Source organism: Symphalangus syndactylus, chromosome 13 (genome assembly GCF_028878055.3).
Source record: "Symphalangus syndactylus isolate Jambi chromosome 13, NHGRI_mSymSyn1-v2.1_pri, whole genome shotgun sequence".
Taxonomy (NCBI): domain Eukaryota; kingdom Metazoa; phylum Chordata; class Mammalia; order Primates; family Hylobatidae; genus Symphalangus; species Symphalangus syndactylus.
The window spans coordinates 26,753,279-26,773,145 of record NC_072435.2 but is presented as its reverse complement, the minus strand read 5'-3'; the positions used below and the strand labels follow the sequence as shown (position 1 = coordinate 26,773,145).

The window sequence follows — 19,867 nt, the reverse complement described above, 5'->3', positions numbered from 1 at the left end:
AAGACTTGATCAAAATTATCTAACCTGTCATAACCAAAACAGTAGTCACAATTCAACTTCTTTACAGTAATGAAAATGAGGTTTGTGTGATAGATATTGAGAATCAATGTCCTCCCAGTACTCCACTGGAATTATCCACTCATTTCCTCATGGCCACTTGCTAAAGTTTCTAACATTGTCATTTATCTGGGTTTGGAGATACCCTAGATAAGTAACTGGAAAATTTTTAGCTGCTTTTGGTTTAGCATTTTAAAAAATAAATTAGTTCAATTTTAGAGGAGGGAGAGTATAAGTTCTTTCTTCAGTCCACTCTTCCAACCCAAGACCACCCATTAACTCATGTTTGGAGGAAAAGATAGTGCAAGCCAGATGAAAGCAAGGAGGCATGGCTTCCAGGAGGAGGAATGTCAAATTGCAAAGACAGTGTGGTATGAACCGGCATGAAAGGCTTAAGGAAGTGTTGGCCAAGAGGAAAGTATAAATGAATAGATAGCAGGGAGGTCATGAAGGACTTTAAGTGCCAGGGGAGATGCTTGTGATATATTGTCTAAGGCCAGGGGCCCATGAATGGGTTTGGGCAGGAAAGAGTTAGACTCAACTCTTTGGCTGTTGGAAGGATTCCTATGGGTCTCATAAATGAAGGACTGGAGCCAGTGGAATATGATGCAACGATTGCAGGTAAAAGTGGGCAAAGATATGACCCTGGCAAGGATATAAGATCCCACATCATGAACCAAGTGCCAGGCTGAGGGGCTGGTCTTTCCTAGGGAGTCTTTAAAGAGTTTTGGGAAGGAGAGTGACAGCAACATATTGCTGCCCTGTTTTTTGTGCCTGGTCATTCCCAGCCTTGAGAGAACTTGCCAGCAGGACCTTCCTCTTCAAGGAGGAGAGACCAGAAAGCACTGAGCACAACGCCCTGTACCAGGATCCGTGTTGGTTGATTTCCACGTGTTGATTTCTTTAATGGTCACAACAACCTTTGAGGTAACATGCATGATCTCTGATTTACAGAATGGGAAACTGAGGCACAGAGGGACGCAGTGAATTGCTTGATGACAGTGCCGGGGCCTAGGTTTGAGTCCACCTCTCTAATTCCATCATCTGTCTTCTTTCTGCTCTGCTTGGAGCACTTAAACATCAGTTAATGTTAACATTGCCACAAGGGATCTTCATGCTTCAGCAAGTGGTCCCTGACTTGTCCTTTCCCCCAGACAGGCTGTGGTTCCTCCGGCCAGGACTGAACTCTGGGCGAGTCCTCACTTGCTTGTCTTGATCTCTGAGTACTCCGTGGTGCTTGGGGCCTCCTGGTCCTTAGGCTCCCTCGGCTTCATCTCAGAAAAACTGAGGGAGGCATAATAGAGCTCCTTTTGTTCTTCCAGGGGAGGGACATCTCCAGCAGGAGACTCTTGGTCTCCAGGGCTGTCTGGCCAGGGCTTCTTCCTGGAACCCTGAGTAAAGGGGAAGGAAAGTTGTCACAGTAGCAATAAAGAGGCAGGCATAGAATAATGAGTTCTTATATTTATATGTTGCCTTGGGATTTATTTTGAATGTAAGTTGGACTTTCTCATGCCAGAAGCAGGGCTTAGTCACCTGGACACAATTTCCAATTCTCTACCTCCTCCCAGTTCCCCAAGGTGGTTAATCCAAATGTCTGCCTTATACAACCATCTCCTTGTGACCAGCTCCCTATGTGACATACAGCTACAACCTACTTGACTTACCTCCTGACTCCTGTGTCCCTCATAGGCTGCGCAGATATACTGCGGCAACCACCTCTCAGTCACAGTGTGGCTCCAAAGAACTCCTGCCTGCTAGCTCTAAACCCCCAGTTAGAACTCCCTGTGGGAAGCCTGCTTGGGTTATGCCCTGGACTCTAATTAAGGCTTTGGCTCATGGGTCCTTCTCTCTCTCTCTCTCTCTCTCTCTCTCTCTCTCTCTCTCGCTCCCTACCCACTGGATGAGCACTTGTGTCCTGGTCAGTTCCCTCCTTTCCATTCGCCCTTCAAGGCTTGCTTGCCATCTTCTCTCTAGGACCTGTGAGTAATAAACTGCTTCTGTTATTTCATGTGTTTTGTTGTGCTGTCTCCTCTGTGTCCCACCGGCCCAACAGACCTGAACCTAACTTCTTTTCTGGTCAAGGCGCTTCTAGAGAATAGCTGTCTTGGTGGGAATAAACTGGACACAGGTCATACGAACCTGCAAGGGAATCTGCCAGGATAAACAAGTTTGCTGTGACAGGGGGTCACAGGCCGGGCACTTAGGCAGTAGGTGGTGTGCCAGGATAAAGAAGTATTCTGTGAAAGTCACACTGTGAACATGATGGCCAGATCCCTGGGGTTCCCATTCAAGGCAGGGCTAGAGTTTATGACCACTCCCCAAAGAGAGACCTCAACACCAAATAAGAGGAAAATACAACAAATGGTTCCCACAGGGAAGTTGGGCTGATGTGACATTTATCAATTCATCCTTTTATAATCCACTCCTCCTAGCAGGCCATAGGCTGCCTAGGTCAGGGTCTATGTCTGATTTTTCACACTGTACGTGCCCAGGACCTGGCACAGGGCAGACGGGGCTGGGTTCAAATCCCGGCTCCACCTGTCCATATACATTTCCTGTGAACTCAACTATTCACTCATTCTTTCAAAATTTTGTAATACTATGATTGATTAGACCATATTGAGGACTTACTGATCACATTGAATCGTCACAAAAAAAACCCCCACAACAGTATAAAAGATATTCTAATTATCCCCACCTTACACACAGGGAAACTGAGGTGGAGGGAGGTTAAGCAGCTTGCCCAGGGTTATTCATCTAATACATGGTGAAGCCAGGATTCGAACTCAGCCCTGTTTCCCCTGTTTCAGGTTCTGGGCACGTACAGTGTGAGAAATCAGACATAGACCCTGACCTAGGCAGGAAGAGCAGATTATAGATGAAGCAAATGTATACCTTCAGCATACATTACAAGGTATCTTATGTGCAAATCAGAAAAGAGACGGCAATTCTGACCCTGGACCCAGGTTCCATGAAACAGAAACAAAATGGAGCAGATCCTAAGTCCCCAGCAAAGATGGTACCCAGACACAAGTAAGCAATTTCTTTCCTCTCCCACCTTCACCCATATCCCTACCCATCACGCTATGGAAGAGTATGTTGAAAGCAATATGAGTCTTCAAACAGTAGCTCAGAAATTTTCTTTTTGAGACAGAGTTTCACTCCGTCATCCGGGCTGGAGGGCAGTGGTGTGATTTCGTCTCACTGCAACCTCCCTTCCCTTGCTCAAGCAATCCTCCCACCTTTGACATTCTCCTTGCCATTTTCTCCACTCCAAACTCCCAGGGCTGGTGGATCACAATGCAACAAGAGTCCTCGATCAATGTTGCTTCTCCGTGAGGGTCTGAAGATGGAGGGATGACTTAAGCTGCCTTACTGGGGTGATAGGAAGTGGGACTGGTTGGGTGTGGTTTGGGTTCCTGAGGGGCTCCACCCTGGCGCTTGTCCCAGTCATTTCTCTTTTTTGGAGATGATGCTTCGCTCTTGTTGCCCAGGCTGGAGTGCAATGGCATGATCTCGGCTCACTGCAACCTCCACCTCCCAGGTTCAAGCAATTCTCCTGCCTCAGCCTCCCAAGTAGCTGGGATTACAGGCATGTGCCACCACACCTGGCTAATTTTGTATTTTTAGTAGAGACGGAGTTTCTCCATGTTGGTCAGGCTGGTCTCAAACTCCCAACCTCAGGTGATCTGCCCACCTCGGCCTCCCAAAGTGCTGGGTTTACAGGCATGAGCCACTGTGCCCGGCGTCCCTGTCATTTCTTCGGCTCAGAAAGCCCTTCCCTCATTCAAGAAACGCTGCCAGAGTAGCCAATAACCCCAGGGGAATATGAGCTCACAGCTCAGAAGGCTGGGCACCTTAGATGAAAAGCAAACCAACAGAACCTGACAGACCACTAGAAGCACAAGTACTAGGACGCTTTGGTCAAGAAGCTAAACTGAGCATATTACATGCACTAAAAAGATGTGGCAGTATTAGCGGTATGAAAACAAGCATAAGAAACTTTGTCAATAACAAAGCGTGCGTGCAAAATGAGTGTGAAACATAATAAGGAATTATGTAATTGTGTACTTGATGCAAAAAGGGCCATGTGGAAATATCTGAAAAATATTGTAGGAAGAGCCCAATGGATGGGATGGAGAATAGAATGACTATAATTGAGGGCAAATTAGTGAGCTAGAAGGGCCGTCAGAAGTATCCCCTAAAAGGAAGTAGGGAAGGATGAAGACTAGAACATATGAGAAAAAGGTTAAGACAGATGGAGGATAGAAATAGAAAACTTTGGCTGGGCGGGGTGGCTCATGCCTGTAATCCCAGCACTTTGGAAGGCCGAGGCAGGCAGATCACTTGAGGTCAGGAGTTCAAGATCAGCTTGGCCAACATGGCAAAATCCTGTCTCTAAAAAAATACAAAAATTTGCCAGGCGTGATGATGTGCACCTGTAATCCCAGCTACTTGGGAGGCTGAGGCACGAGATTCACTTGAACCCAGGAGGGAGAGATTGCAGTGAGCCGAGATTGTGCCACTGCACTCCAGCCTGGGCAACAGAGTGAGACTGTCAAAAAAACAAAAAGGACACTTGAACATTTAGATAATAATAGTCTTCAAATGGATAAAAAAGAAATAGGCTGGGCACGGTGGCTCACGCCAATACTTTGGGAGGCCAAGGCTGGCGGATCACAAGGCCAGGAGATCAAGACCATCCTGCCTAAGACGGTGAAACCCCATCTCTACTAAAAATACAAAAAATTAGCCGGGCGTGGTGGCAGGCACCTGTAGTCCCAGCTACTCGGAGGGCTGAGGCAGGAGAATGGCGTGAACCCAGGGGGCGGAGCTTGCAGTAAGAGGAGATCATGCCACTGCACTCCAGCCTGGGCAAGAGAGCGAGACTCTGCCTTAAAAAAAAAAAAAAAGGAAAGAAAGAAATAGAAAAGGAAGAAATATTTGAAAAAAATAGTGGAAACAAAATTTCCAGAGTTAAAGAAGATGAAACACCTCAGCTGAAAGGGCCCCACGAGTGCAAGAAAAAAGATGCAGGGAATCCCATGCCTAGATACAGGATAGTGAATCTTAAGCATATCAGAACCAAAGAGAAAATTATAAAAGTTTCTAGGGAAAATGAGTGGATTACCTACAAATATGTGAGATTAAGAATGACGTAAGATGTCTTAACAGCAATACTAAATGCAAGAAACAGTGGGGTGGAGTTTAAAGCAGCAAAGCAAAATCACTTTAATTTTAGAATGTATATCCTGCCAAATAAAATTCAAATGTAAGGAGATAAAATATATTTCCAGGCATATAAGTCTTCAGAGGCCTTGAGGAACCCAAATTGAAAACCCACTGGGAGGAAGAATTCCAATAAAAAGAGAGAAAGAGAAAGAAAAACAGAAAATCTGTGATAAGTATGGGATAGAAAGGTGACAAAATACCTCAGCAAAATGGGTAGCTGTATATTTTTCTAAAAAATCAAATAATAGAAAAATGCTAAGTATGTTCATAATAACACAGAACAAAAACTGCACATCTGTAGAAAATATCAACATTGTAAGGAGTTGAAGGAAGAGAGGCCAAGAGATATAAAAGCGCGCCAAAATTCTTTTTGTTAGATATAAGACAGAGATATTAATTTTTTTTTTGAGACGAGAGTCTTGCTATGTTGCTCATACTAGATTCAAACTCCTGGGCTCAAGTGATGCTCCTACCTCACCCTCCCAAGTGGCTGGAATTACAGGTATGTATCACTGTGCCTGGCAAGATATTAAGCTTCTAAGTAAGAAAGGAGAAAAGTGAAATATTGAAAAAGTGGAACTAAGTGAAAGTAAAAGGTAAAATAGTAGAAAGGAATCCACATATGTCAGTAACCACAATAAATACCAGTAGAGTAAACTCAACAAGGGATGTCAAATTGGATTTTTTAAAACCTGGTTATATACTGTTTACAAAAATCACTGGTAGAGCATAAATACATACAATGTTGGGAGGATGGGAGAAAATGAAAAAGTATCAGGCATCTAACTAATCAGTAAGAAATTAGAGTAGCTATATTAAGATCCACATGCCACTTTATCGAGCCTGCATGAAAGAGTGAGACCCTGCCTCAAAAAAAAAAAAATCCAGTCGAACAGACTTTAAAGCGAAAAGCATCATTATGAGCCGGGCACAGTGGCTCACAGCTGTAATCCCAGCACTTTGGGAGGACGAGGTGGGCAGATCACTTGAGCCCAGGTGTTCAAGACCAGCCTGGTCAACATGGTGAAACCCTATCTCCACTAAAAATACAAAAATTACCTGGGCGTGGTGGTGGGCACCTGTAATCCCAGCTACTCAGGAGGCTGATGCGGGAGAATCGCTTGAACCCAGGAAGTGGAAGTTGAAGTGAGCCGAGATCATGCCACTGCACTGCAGCCTGGGCAACAGAGTGAGACTCTGTCTCAAAAAAAAAAAAAAAAAAAAAAAAGCACCACTATGAAGAGAAAGAGTTACTATGTTTGATAAAATGTTCAGTTCACTGAGAAGATATAATGCTTTTCTAAAATATATGGTTTTAATTTAAAAGTACATCAAAGAAACACAATTGATGGAACTACAGTAAGAAATTGACAAATACATTATCATAATGTAAGATTTCAACACACCTCTCTCAAGTATTGACATGTTGGGAAGATCTATCGACATCTAAAGATTTGGATTTGAACATTACAATTAGCACACTGGCCTGTTAATTTAAGAAATAAAAAATATACATTGTTGCCCAGGCTGGAGTGCAGTGGCACGATCTTGGCTCACTGCAACCTCCGCCTCCTGGGTTCAAGCGATTCTCCTGCCTCAGCCTCCCAAGTAGCTGTGACTACAGGTGCCTGCCACCACCCAGCATGCCCGGGTAATTTTTATATTTTTAGTAGAGATGGGGTTTCACCATATTGGCCAGGCTGGTCTTGAACTCCTGACCTTGTGATCCACCCACCTCAGCCTCCCAAAGTGCTGGGATTACAGGCATGAGCCACCGCACCCGGCTAAAAATATGCATTATTCTTAAGCACACAGGAAACATTTACAAAAATTCATTGTATACAGGCCACAGATCAAGTCTCAACAAACGTTAAAAATAGATATCATAAAACCATGTATTCTGACCAAAAAGCATCTACTTAGAATTTGATTATGGAAGATGTTTAAAATCTTCATACCTTTGGAATTTTTAATCCCAAATAACTTAAGATTCAAAGAAGAAATCACGATGTTGTTTTAACAATATCCACAACTGAATGATATTCAAATAATACATATCAAAATTTGTGGAATGGGATGAAAATGAAATTCTGAGAGAAATTTATTCCTAACTACGTTTTATAGAGAATGAGAATATACACACTAAGAAGCTAAGTATCCAGCTTAAAAATTTATCAAAGATCATCAGAATAAACCAAAACAAGTAGAAGGAAGGTGCTGAGAAAATGAGAGTAAAAATCAATAAAATAGAAAACAAAGATACAGTGAGAAAATTCTACAATCCCAAAAGTTGGTTCCTTGAAATTGATAATAAAATAGGGAAAGCAATTGACAAGATTTAGCTAGAAAAAAAGAAAGAAGTCACAAATAACCAATGTCAGGAATATTTCTAAAAGGGGAAGTAATCTCGACAAAAACAAATAATATAAAGACAAAAGAATGCCACCCATATCCTTTTGTCAAAAAATATATATATATAAATCTTAGGTAAAACGAACACATCTCTAGAATAAAGCTCGCTGAAGAATACATAAAATGATTAAATTAGGAAAATTGCACATAGCGACGCCACCAGGCCCAGGTAGTTTGATAAGCGACATCTATCAACCATTCAGGAAACAAGTCGTTTCAGTTTTACACACACTCTTCCAGACAATAGAAAAAGAGGGACTAGTTCCCAATTTCTCAATCTTATCTTGATGCCCAAACAAAAGAAACAGGAGGAAAAAGGAAAATGACAAGTGTATTTGACCATGCATATAGACGCAAAAGTGCTGAGCAAAAGATGATCAAACTGAACCTACTGGAGTATAAAAAAAAAAATGCTATGAACAATATGGTTTTCTCCCAGGAATGCAGGAGTAGTTTCATATTAGAAAAATCTTTACTTGTCATTCCCCATGGTAACAGATTAAGTAGGAAAAATTCCTATCAGTAGATGCATTCAAAAAATACAACAGAAATTTAGGATAAAAACTTATTTAGTGATAGAAAGGAACTTCCTTAACCTGATGAAAGTTCACAAAACCAAGTGGCAGGATATTGGGTGCATTTCCTTCAAAATCAGCAGTAGCAAAAGATGCCCATGGTCACTGTGTCTACTCAACTTTGACCGTAATCTCACCCAGCATATTGAAACAAGAAAAAGGAAGGAAGTGCTTAGGACAAAGGGAAGAAATAAGCTGTTATTATTTTGCAGATGATATAATCATCTAATTTGAAATCCCAAAAGATTCTAAATAATACCCAAGACCAATGTGTGATTTTTTTTCCTTTTGTAGAGATGGAGGTCTCACTGTGTTATCCCCTGGCCTTGAACTCCTGGCCTCAAGAGATCCTCCTGCCTCAGCCTCCCTAAGTTCTGGGATTACAGGCATGAGCCACCAAACCTGGCTTAATTTGTGATTTTGTTTTAATTGAAAAAAAATGTATTTAAAATACTTCAATTTCTATATACAAGTTATTTGAATGAATAAGGGAGCTTAGCAAGTTGGAAGGAAATGAAATCAATAAAAAATGTAATAGAGTTTTACTTGCTGCATTTACCGAGAGAATTAAGACAATTCCCTAAATCCAGAGAGCTGACATCCCAGAGGAGGTGAGTGTCACTATGAAGAGATGCACAGTTATAGTGAAGCCCCTTGAGGAACCCAGCCAAGAAATTCAACCCCATCAATGTAGGAAAGAAAAAGGAGAAGTTCTGTGTTGCCAAATGGTGGGGAAATGAAAGGTAACTGGCTATTCTTCAAACCATCCATAGTCACAAACTGCCCACAGTCCGAGGTGTTGCATAGACTTCCGTTGCCAGATGAGGTTAGGTTTGTGTGTCCTCACTTCCTCATTGAAGTGATTATTCAGGACAGTGGGTCGTTTGCTGAAATCTGACATCTCTTAGAAGAAAAATACATCTGCAGAGTATACATGAGGACAGGCATTTCTTGCTCAGTACCTGAAGCCCAAAAGGATGAGTTGATTCTTGAAGAAAATAGCATTACACTTGCATCAGACCCAGCTGCTTTGATTCAGCAAGCCATGACATTTAAAAATAGAAATATCACTAATTTTTCAGATGGTATCTATATTTCTGAAAAAGAAGAGATCAGCAGGCTTATAAATAAGGTCTAAGAATTCTCCAGCTACCAAAGCAATAAGATGCTAAAGGACACATGCAAGACCAACTTGTGATTTTTTTTAATTACAAAAAAAAACCCCTCTTATATTTTTTAAATACTTTCATTCTGCATTCTGATAAGGAATCAGAAAATGCACTTTTAAAAAGATAGCATTTACAATAGCAACAAAAACTGGTATTTAGGAAGAAAAATAGCAAAAGATGTGTAAGACCTGTGTAAAGAAACTCTACATCATCTCTTTAAAACACTTAAAAAGATTTAAAGGAATAGAGAGAGAAAGACCTACTGTCATGGATAAGAAGGCATGAATTTCTAAACAAGTAAATTTTTTCCAGATTGAGCTATAGATTCAATGTATTTTTTGGAATTTGACGACCTGATACTTTTTGTTTGTTTGTTTTGTTTTGTTTTTTTGTTTTTTGGTTTTTTGGGTTTTTTTTGAGACGGAGTCTTGCTCTGTCACCCAGGCTGGAGTGCAGTGGCGCGATCTCCACTCACTGCAAGCTCTGCCTCTCAGGTTCACGCCATTCTCCTGCCTCAGCCTCCCGAGTAGCTGGGACTACAGGTGCCCGCCACCACGCCTGGCTAATTTTTTTTTTTTTTTTGTATTTTTAGTAGAGACGGGGTTTCACCGTGTTAGCTAGGATGGTCTCGATCTCCTGACCTCGTGATCCACCCACCTCGGCCTCCCACAGTGCTGGGATTGCAGGCATGAGCCACTGCGCCCGGCCTTGACAACCTGATTCTAACATTTAAGTGAAAAAAAAAAGGACCAAGAATGGTCCAGATACTATGGAAGGAGATTAAGGAAGAGGTTTTGCTGTACTCTGTATCAGGACTTATTTTTGAATTTATAGACAGTGATGACTCAGGCATGGTAAAATTGACTATTGGAATAGAATAGAGACCACAGAAAGAGACCCACAAATACATAGAATTTTAATACATGGCAGAATTGGCATGTAGCTCAATGGAGAAGGGAGAAGGTCTATTCAGAAATGAAGGAGAAACATATATGGATCAACACTATACACCATACACAAAAGTCAACCCCAGACAGAGTGAGTACTTAAATGTCAAAAGAAAAGCATACTCTCTACGTCCATCAGTTCGATTTTTTTTAATTCTTAGATCCCACAAATATGTGAGAAGATGTAATGTGTGTCTTTCTGTGCCTGGCTTATTTCACTTCACATAATGATCTCCACTTCCATTCGTGTTGCTGCAAATGACTGGATCTCGTTCTTTTTTATGGCTGAATAGTACTCCATTGTGTATGTGCACAACATTTTCTTTATCCATTCGTCTATTGATGGACACTTAGGTTGCTTCTGGATTGTTTGCAACTCAATGGATTAATGCTTGAGGGGATGGGTACCCAATTCTTCATGATGTGTTTATCTCACACTGCCTGCCTGTATTAAAACAGTTCATGTACTCCATAAATATATACATCTAATATGTACCTACAAAATTAAAAATAAAAGCATAAAACTTTTAGTAGAAACTATATTCGAATATCTTTCTAATCTTAGGATGGATGAAATTTTTTTTAATGAGATCCAAAAGGTACTCAATAGAAAAGAGAGGATTTGTGAATATGATTATATTACAACTAGGAACTTATGTTCATTGAAGATCACTTAAGAAGTGAAGACAAGCTATGCATTGGGAGAAGATATTTATATTTACAACACATATAATGAGAAAAATAGTGTAAAAATGTATAAAGCCCTCCAACAAATTCAATAAGAAAAAGTCAAACACCCAATAGGAAAATGGGATCCAGATGTGACCAGGTGTTTTACAGAAGATGAAAGCAGAGAGAGATTTTTCATCCTCACTGGTAACCACGGAAATGCAAATCAATACCATAGCAAGATAGTAAAATAGCCTCCAAAACTGAGAAAACTGAGAAAAGCAAGTGCTGGAGAGATTACAGAACAACAGGATTTCCTAGGCATAGATGAGAGTATAAATGGATGTAATTGCTTTGGAAAGCCATTTTTCATGACCTTGTAAAGATGCCCATTCACATGCCCAGTGATACGGCAACTCAATCTTTAGGTAATGCTAAAGAAAAGCTCTTGCGTGTTAGTATGGTGAGACAAGGATAAGAATGTTCAGAACGGCTCAAGTGGAAACAACTCAAGTGTGCATCAATATGAGCTTAGGTGATAGATACAATCATAAAATATTATAAGCGGTCACACCTATAATCCCAGCACTTTGGGAGGTCAAGGTGGGTGGATCAAGACCAGCCTGGCTAACATGGTGAAACCCCATCGCTACTAAAAATACAAAAATGAGCCTTGCGTGGTGGTACGCGACTGTAATCCCAGCTACTCAGGAGGCTGAGGCAGGAGAGTTGCTTGAACCCAAGAGGTGGAGGTTGCAATGAGCCGAGATCGCACCACTGCACTCCAGCCTGGGCAATGGAGTCAGACCCTGTCTCAAAAAATATATATATATTATAAGCGGGAAAAGTGAATACAACTGCAACTTTATACAACATGGATGAATCATAATACAATGTTGAGTCTACAAAGCAAGTCCAAGAAGTGTACATGATACCCTCTGTAGATTCATAAACAATTCAAACTAAATAGTGGTATAAGTCTACATATATGTGACAACACTAGGAAGACAAGATTCACAACAGTGGTTACTGGGAATGGATCAGGGAGCAACACAGGTGGATATAAGTTATCACCAATGTGTTGGGTCTTAGGTTGGATGGTGGGTTCGCAGTTATTTATCATATTATGAACAAAAGTGAAAAAGTAAAAGTAAATGATGCTTGTTCCAGTGATGATACCTTGGTCATGAACTAAGCATTTTGGACAATTCATTCGGGGCAACACTAGATCAATTTTATAAAAGAGGAGAGGAGACATGCTGGACAGAAACAGCATGAGAAAAAACTGCAGGGGCTAAAGAAGCCCCAGCCCCTGTCCTTCAAGAATTCCACAGATATTGGCCGGGCGCGATGGCTCACACCTGTAATCCCAGCACTTTGGGAGGCTGAGGCAGGCAGATCACCTGAGGTCAGGAGTTCGAGACCGGCCTGGCCAACACGGTGAAACCCCGTCTCTACTAAAAATACAAAAATTAGCCAGGTGGTGCATGCCTGTAATCCCAGCTACTCGGGAGGCTGAGGCAGGAGAATTGCTTGAACCTGGGAGGCGGAGGTTGCAGTGAGCCAAGATCGCGCCACTGCACTCCAGCCTGGGTGACAGAGCAAGACTCCGTCTCCAAAAATAAAAATAAAAAAGAATTCCACAGATATGATGAGGGAGTGGAGACAGGTAAAGGCAGTGGTGATGTGTGATGGGGACAGGGATGCGTGTAGGGCTGTAAACACAGAAGAGAAGGGGTAGATGTCAACAGGAGGGGAAATGACTAGAGTAGCAGGTACAGAGATTAGAGCCGGAAGGATTAGATGAGGTAGTCTGGTGGAAATGGGGAAGGAAGGGTGGAAGCAACTGTACTTGCAAGGGCTCAAAGTTGTAGGACAGCAGGTCTGTATGGAGACCGAAGGCCAGCGTGGCCAGGCCACGGGGCAGGATCAGAGGACAGAAACAGGCTGAAGTGGCCACCTGGTGTGGGGCAAGGAACATGGGCCTGATTCTCTAAGCCACAGGAACAAACAACAACCACATTGAAACTCCAGGCTGCCTGGGAAGTAATAGATTTGGGGCGATGGTTCTGGCAGCCTGAAGTTCGGGATGAGAGATGGAGGCAGGGAGGAGGTGAGGCAGGCTCTGTGGTCAGTAGAGGTGGGGAGGGAAGATGAGCAAAGGACAAGTTAGTTTTACTTTTAGAAAGAAGGTTGGTGACCGGGCACGGTGGCTCACGCCTGTAATCCCAGCACTTTGGGAGGCCGAGGCGGGTGGATCACCTGAGGTCAGGAGTTCAAGACCTGCCTGCCTAACATGGCAAAACTCCATCTCTACTAAAAATACAAAAATTAGCTGGGCGTGGTGGTGTGCGCGCCTGTAATCCCAGCTACTTGGGAGGCTGAGGCAGGAGAATCGCTTGAACCTGGGAGGCAGAGTTTGCAGTGAGCCAAGATCGCACCATTGCACTCCAGCCTGGGTAACAAGAGTGAAACTCCATCTCAAAAAAAAAAAAAAAAAAAAAACAAGGTTGAATGGGACATAATGATTTCCTGGCTCTGGGATATGATGGGGGAGAACAGGAGAGAAGAGAACTCCCAGGTGATGAGGGAGGAGTGGGTTTGGTGGAATGCTGCACACGAGAAGATCCCCAAACCACTCACCAAGCTGACGGTACCCATAATGGGATCTTCATCATCCATTTTCTCTGGTCTCCCAGCTGCTTGCTTCCTGCGGGCTTTCACTCTAAGGAAAGAAACCAGCACAGTGCAGCTGGGACCACCCAGGCATGGGTTAGCAGGCTCCCCAATCCCATGCTAAGATGGTGAAAATGACAATGAAGCCATCCAGGCCCCGGAACTGAACTCGGAGACCTTCCTGACATGGGAGTGAGGGCTCCATCCTCCTGGATAACCAGGGATTTGGTCAGGGTGGCCATGGACTGCATTTCCATCATATGGACCCCCTCTTACACACAAAACCATGGCAGGAATGGTCATAGCAGTGTTACGCATCATAGCCAAGAAGCAGAGGCAACCCAAATGCCCATCAACGGCTGAACAGACAAATCAAATGTGTTCCATTTATGAAATGGAATATTATTTGGAAACAAAAAGGAATGAAGTATCGATGCATGCTACAACATGGATGAACTTTGAAAACATTAAGCCGAGTGAAAGAAGCCAGCCACAAAGGACGACGTATCGCGTGATTCCATTCACACGAAGTACAACTGCAACTTCAGGACAGACAAATCCACAGAGACAGGGAATAGGTTAGGGCTGGGGAAAGAAGCAGGAGTGATCGCTAAGGGGTGCAAGGTTTCTTTATGTCTTCGTTTTCCACTTTAGGCTAATGAAAATGTTCTAAAATTGATTTTGGTGACAGATGCACAACTCTGTCAATATACTTAAAGCCACTGACTCGTACGCTTTCAGTGGATGAATTGTACAAAATGTGTATCTCAATAAAGCTATTAGAAAAAAAAAAGAAAGAAGACCTCTCTGGATCTCTCAGTCCTGCTTTTTGTTTTGTTTTGTTTTTCTTTTAAGACAGGGTCTCTCGCTCTGAGGCCCAGGATGGAGTGCAATGGCACAATCCTGGCTCACTGCAGCCTCAACCTCTATGATCAAGTGATCCTCCTGCCTCAGCCTCCTGAGCATCTGGAACCACAAGCACACATCACCACCTCTGGCCTTAGCTCTGTGTTTCTGAGATTCAGTCTCTCCTACTCCCTACAGACACCACCCTGTACCTTCCCTGGGACCAAGACTTACATTAAAAAGAAGATGAGGCACAGACAGATACAGAGCAGGGCCATGACACCAGCACCACCAAGGGCTGCAGGAACCACTCCTGTCCCGAGGTTCGATCTCCCTGCAGAAAAGAGGGGTGTGCAATAACTCACTCCCAGGACTCAGACTCTTGTCCTCCCACCTGCTGGGCAACTTGCTCCAGGGCCCTGCCCAGACAGGAGATGAAGAGCCCTGTCCTCCCCACCACCAGTCCAGCCTCTCTCTCCCACCACCCATCACTCTGGGATCCATGCCCCTCCCCTCAGACCCCTGCCCTCTGCAATACGCCCCCTGACCTTGCAGCAGCAGGACAGAGCCACTCTGGGACCCATAGACGTTCCAGGCCTTGCAGCTGACTTTGAGGCCGGGGCTGAGCCCCCCGTGGAGGATCAGGGAGCTGTTGGCCCAGGGCCCAGCTGAGCTGGAGTTGACCTTGAATGAGCCCTGGCTGCTGTTCCCCTCCAGTGGCTTCTCCCCAAGCCACCAGCACAGGGAGGGGGCCGGCCGGGCTCGAAAGGAGCAGCTGCAGTGCAGACCTTCAGCCTCCGAAGAGCAGGAGGGGCCCAGTAGCTGTGGGAGGGCTGTGGGGAGGGAGGACAAGACTCAGCAGGGGGCCTCTTCCCTCTTTAATACCATGCAGTTCCTGCTCCAGCTGCCCCCACACTCACAGTAAACTGAGAGATTCAGAAAAATTTGCCGGAAGCCCAGCGGGTGCTGAGCGCGGCAGGCGAAGCCTCCTTCTTCTGCAGACCCTACTCGACGAAGCTCCAAGATCCCGGTATTGGAGATGGGGGTGCTGTTCAAGGCAGGGGAGCCCTGGAACCAGCTTAGGTGTGCAGGGGGGTTGCTGGGAGCATCACAGAGCAGTTGCAGAGCCTGGCCCTCCAGGACCTGAAGGTACGAGGTGTTTTGCAGGATCTCTAGGGCTTTGGGGAGAGAGGGGTGGGGAAAGAGAGATGGGGCCAGGGAGGCTGACAGTCCCTATCCTTCCCTCCTTCCCAGGATCTAGATGACATCTCCCTCTCCTCCCCTGGCCTATGCTGGCTTGATTGCATCCTGGTTCAAAGGCTGGGCCTTTGCACACTCAGGAAACTGACCAAAAGTGTCTGACTCTCATGTCTCCAGAGGAGGCTCAATATCTTACTGGTACATGCCTGGACTGTGGTGGAGAGAGGACAGAGAGACCCCGGTGGCATTGGGAAATACAGTCCGCTAATGTGACAGGAAATAAGACTGAGGATGCAGGAGTGGAAGGGTGAGAGGAGAAGAACCACAGAGCTGGGCTGACTGAGATGAGAGGGGCACGGATTGGTCCTTGGTGACTGTGGAAAGAGCCAGACCACAGGAGGGATGGGAGATGGGAGGGGTCTAAAGTCTGTTCACTGCTTTGAGCAGAGTGCATGTGTGCACCTGTGTGCGTGTGTGTGCGCGCGTGTATGTGCATGTGCGGGTGCATGTGCATGTGTGCGTGTGCGGGTGTACATGCATATGTGCGTGTGTGGTGTTTGTGCATGTGTGGGTGTATGTGCATGTGTGTGTGGTGTATGTGCATGTGTGGGTGCATGGGCATGTGTGTGTGTGTGTGTGTGTGTGCACATGTGGTGTATGTGCATATGTGCATGTGTATGTGCATGTGTGTGTGTATGTGCATGTGTGGTGTGTGTGTGTGGTGTATATGCATGTGTGCGTGTGTGGGTGCATGTGCATGTGTGTGTGTGTGTGCATGTGTGTGTGTGTATTGCATGTGTATGTGTGTGGTGTATATGCATGCATGCGTATGTGCGTGTGTGCGTGTGTGGTGTATATGCATGTGTGCGTGTGTGTGTGCATGTGTGTGGCGTATGTGCATGTGTGCATGTGCATGTGCGTGTGTGCCTACACATGGGGCTCACAGAAAGCGGAAGCCAGAAGGCAGTAATTCTCATTCTTGCTCTTCCTAAATCTGATTCCATTCAAGCTCTGATTCTCTACCTCTGCTCAGAGACAGACCCAGAGGCAGGTCCCAGCTTCAGAGAGGAGAAGGTCTTTCCTACCTATGCCGTTCCTGAAGATGGTGATGGTCTGTGGAGCATCTGGGATAAAAAGATATAACCTTGGCTTCAGCAGTGAGGAGTGAGATGGGCATGGGCCCAGGAAGTACCCAAAGAGGAGCCACAGAAACCCACCAAGTGGGGAAGGCTGTCCTTCTGGCTCACTCCCCCCTGGATCCCAAGGCTCAGATCCACACACAAGGCTTCTCAAGTTATCGTTTTGTTTCTCTCTCTCCTCCTTACACACACAGACACACACACACACACACACTCCTCACTCCCACTGCCCTTGAGGACTCAGCTGTGTCCCCAGCACCACTCACAGGAGACATTGAGCTGGACAGTTCTCTCCGTGGTCACCTGAGCTCCTTGGCGTTCCACCTGACAGGTGAGGTTGGTGCCGTGGTCCTCGGGCCTCGGAGTGAGGGTGAGCTCCGAGGAGCGGGTTGTCTCGGGGTCCAGGTGGCTGAGGGCATCCCCTTTCCAGGAGAATGCGAGAGGTCGTCCCGCTTCACAGGATCCTGGAAGGCTGCAGCTCAGCCTTGTGGGGCGGCCTGACTCCAGAGGCTCCAGAAAGTGGATGTCAGGTTTCTCTGTCAGGGCTGAGGAGGAGACAGGGAGACACCTGGGCCCCAGGGGCTGGAGGACGTGCGGTGTGACCCCGAGAGTGGCCAGGCCTCAGGCCCCGACCTGCCCCAAGTCCTACACCTCCTCCAGCCGCCCCTGCCCAACTCCTGTCCTTGTTCTCATACGGGGGTCTCCACGTCCCAGGGTCCTCTCCAAGGGTCCCTGCCATACCTGTCACCTCCAAGCTCAGCTTATTCTGTTGGTAGCTATATCTTACATCCCTTCCTCTCTCCACGCGGAAGAAATAGCTTCCCGTGTCCCCCATTCTGGCATCTCCGATGCTCAGGGAGCAGTTCTTCTGGACGTCCCCAAGGAGGCGGAATCGGTCCTGGGTCTCTGGCTTCACTCTTTTGTCCGGGTGGTTTGTGGCCACAGCATCAGCATAGCGTGGGTTCTCCCGGTCCCGGAACCAGTAGATGTAGAGTGGGGGAGAGGGATACCAGGAGCTCCAGGGGTAAGAGAAGGAGCAGGGCACAAGGATGCACAGGCCCTCCTGCACTGTCACCGACTTCTGCACTTGCAGCTCATACCCTGGCTCCTCCTGCAGGGACCCTGGGGGGGGCACGGAGGCTCAGCTGCAGCTCCAGCCCCCCCTTCTCACCCCCGTGCCTGTCCCTCCTCCCTCAGCTCACTCACCCCCCCACAGCAGGGGCAGCAGCAGCAGGGGCAGCATGTCTCCATCCGCCACGGCCCCAGCCCAGTCCCAGGTCCCGCTGTCAGGGAAGGAAATGCCCCAAATGTCCAAATGTGGGGTGGGGCTGAGGAAGCCCCGACAGGAAGCCGGTGGGTGAGTGAGAGCTGTGGCCGCGCACAGAAGGAGAACTTGGGCATCACGTGCTGTCGGGGTGAGGTGGGGGCTGGGAAGCCATCCTTCTCCCACCCCAACTGGACGCCGCAGGTGAAGATACTGAGGCCCCCAGATGATTTGAGGCTTGTCCAGCAGGGGATCTGGAGGTGATCACCCCTCAAATGATGTTTCAGTCATGAGGGAGATCCTCAGGGGGGTGAATGCAGAAAGAAAAGAGAAACGAGGGCTTGTCCTGGTGATGAGGTGAGATGTCAGAACAACCCTCCACCCAAAAACCATGAAACATTCTGGAAATATATAATTTTAAATTTGATTTTAAATGTTCAAAGTAACCAGGCATGGTAGCTCATGCCTGTAATCCCAGCACTTTGGGAGGCTGAGGTGGGAGGATTGTGTGAGCCCAGGAGTCTGAGACCAGCCTGGGCAACATAGCAAGACACCATCTCTACAAAAAATAAAAACTATTAGCTGGTGTGGTGGCACACCTATAGTCTCAGCTCCTCCAGGGCACTGAAATAGGAGGATTCCTTGAGCTCAGGAGTTCGAGGTTGCTGTGAGCCATGATCGCACTATGGCATTCCAGCCTGGGCAACAGAGTGAAACCCTGCCTTAAAAAAAAAAAAAGTTCAAAAGTGCTGAAAAAAATTTTTTCGACCCAAATTTAGTGGCGGGTCAGAACATGAGAGAGCTGAAGCATGGTTATGTTAAGAAGATTCTTGGGACACAGCACAGTCCCGTTTGGGTCTTGATGGACCTGAGGGTCTTGTGGGACGGCGGTGAAGCACAAGCTCCTGCTAAAGCCTCCTCCTATTAAGAAGCTACAGAAGCAAATGTGCCACAATGAGGCTAAATCTAGTCTCAATCTGCCACTAGTTTCAATCTTCAATATCCTCCCTTTCAGGGTCCACTTTTCAAATGCCCAGCAGGGGCGCAAGCAATGTGTGGAAATAACCTGCATTGCTACTGCTCTTTTATGAAAGAAATTTCATAATAGTTTCCCAAAATTTTAACAATGATCTTAAAAAATGTTAGACACTCTGATTAATGTGTTGTGAGAATAAAGACAGTTTCTTAAACTATCAATGATCAAAACAAATGTCAACCACCCATGCCAGAAGAAATACTGACTTCTCTTTCTATTCTATCTATAAAAATTATATTATAAAATTATTCTCCAATATTGGCCGGGTACGGTGGCTCACATCTATAATCCCAGGCACTTTGGGAGGCCAAGGCGGGTGGATCACCTGAGATCAGGAGTTCGAGACCAGCCTGGCCAACATGGTGAAACCTCGTCTCTACTAAAAGTACAAAAATTAGCCAGGCATAGTGGCGCACACCTATAATCCCAGCTACTCCAGAGGCTAAGGCAGGAGAATCACTTGAACCCAGGAGGTGGAGGTTGCAGTAAGCCAAGATCACGGCACTGCACTCCAGCCTGGGTGACCGAGCGAGACTCTGTCTCAAAAAAAAAAAAAAAAAAAAATTATCTCCATTATGAAGGCAATCAAAGCGTATCAGTCAAAACTATAGGGAAAAAGCATGCAGGTGTAGCAGACAGGTAGAC

General features: G+C 45.6%; 1 protein-coding gene across 5 annotated transcripts; it reads right to left on the bottom strand.

Annotated features, from left to right (window-relative positions):
- Window positions 1–937: 937 nt before the first annotated feature.
- LOC129459484 (sialic acid-binding Ig-like lectin 5) lies at window positions 938–18,407 on the bottom strand. 5 transcript variants are annotated; one of them, XM_055236238.2, is made up of 9 exons: window positions 18,129–18,407; window positions 17,664–18,044; window positions 17,189–17,467; window positions 16,869–16,907; window positions 15,504–15,761; window positions 15,132–15,416; window positions 14,818–14,917; window positions 13,705–13,786; window positions 938–1,448 (listed from the first exon to the last, which is right to left on the bottom strand). In XM_055236238.2, the coding sequence occupies exons 1-9, from the start codon at window positions 18,163–18,165 to the stop codon at window positions 1,257–1,259; spliced, it is 1,653 nt and encodes a 550-aa protein (XP_055092213.1). In that variant the 5' UTR covers window positions 18,166–18,407; the 3' UTR covers window positions 938–1,256. The 5 variants fall into 5 exon arrangements, with proteins under 5 accessions (XP_055092213.1, XP_055092214.1, XP_055092215.1 ...); XM_063615624.1 differs by lacking the exon at window positions 938–1,448 and adding an exon at window positions 6,366–6,486; XM_063615625.1 differs by lacking the exon at window positions 938–1,448 and adding an exon at window positions 8,805–9,373.
- Between the last annotated feature and the right edge of the window lie 1,460 nt (window positions 18,408–19,867).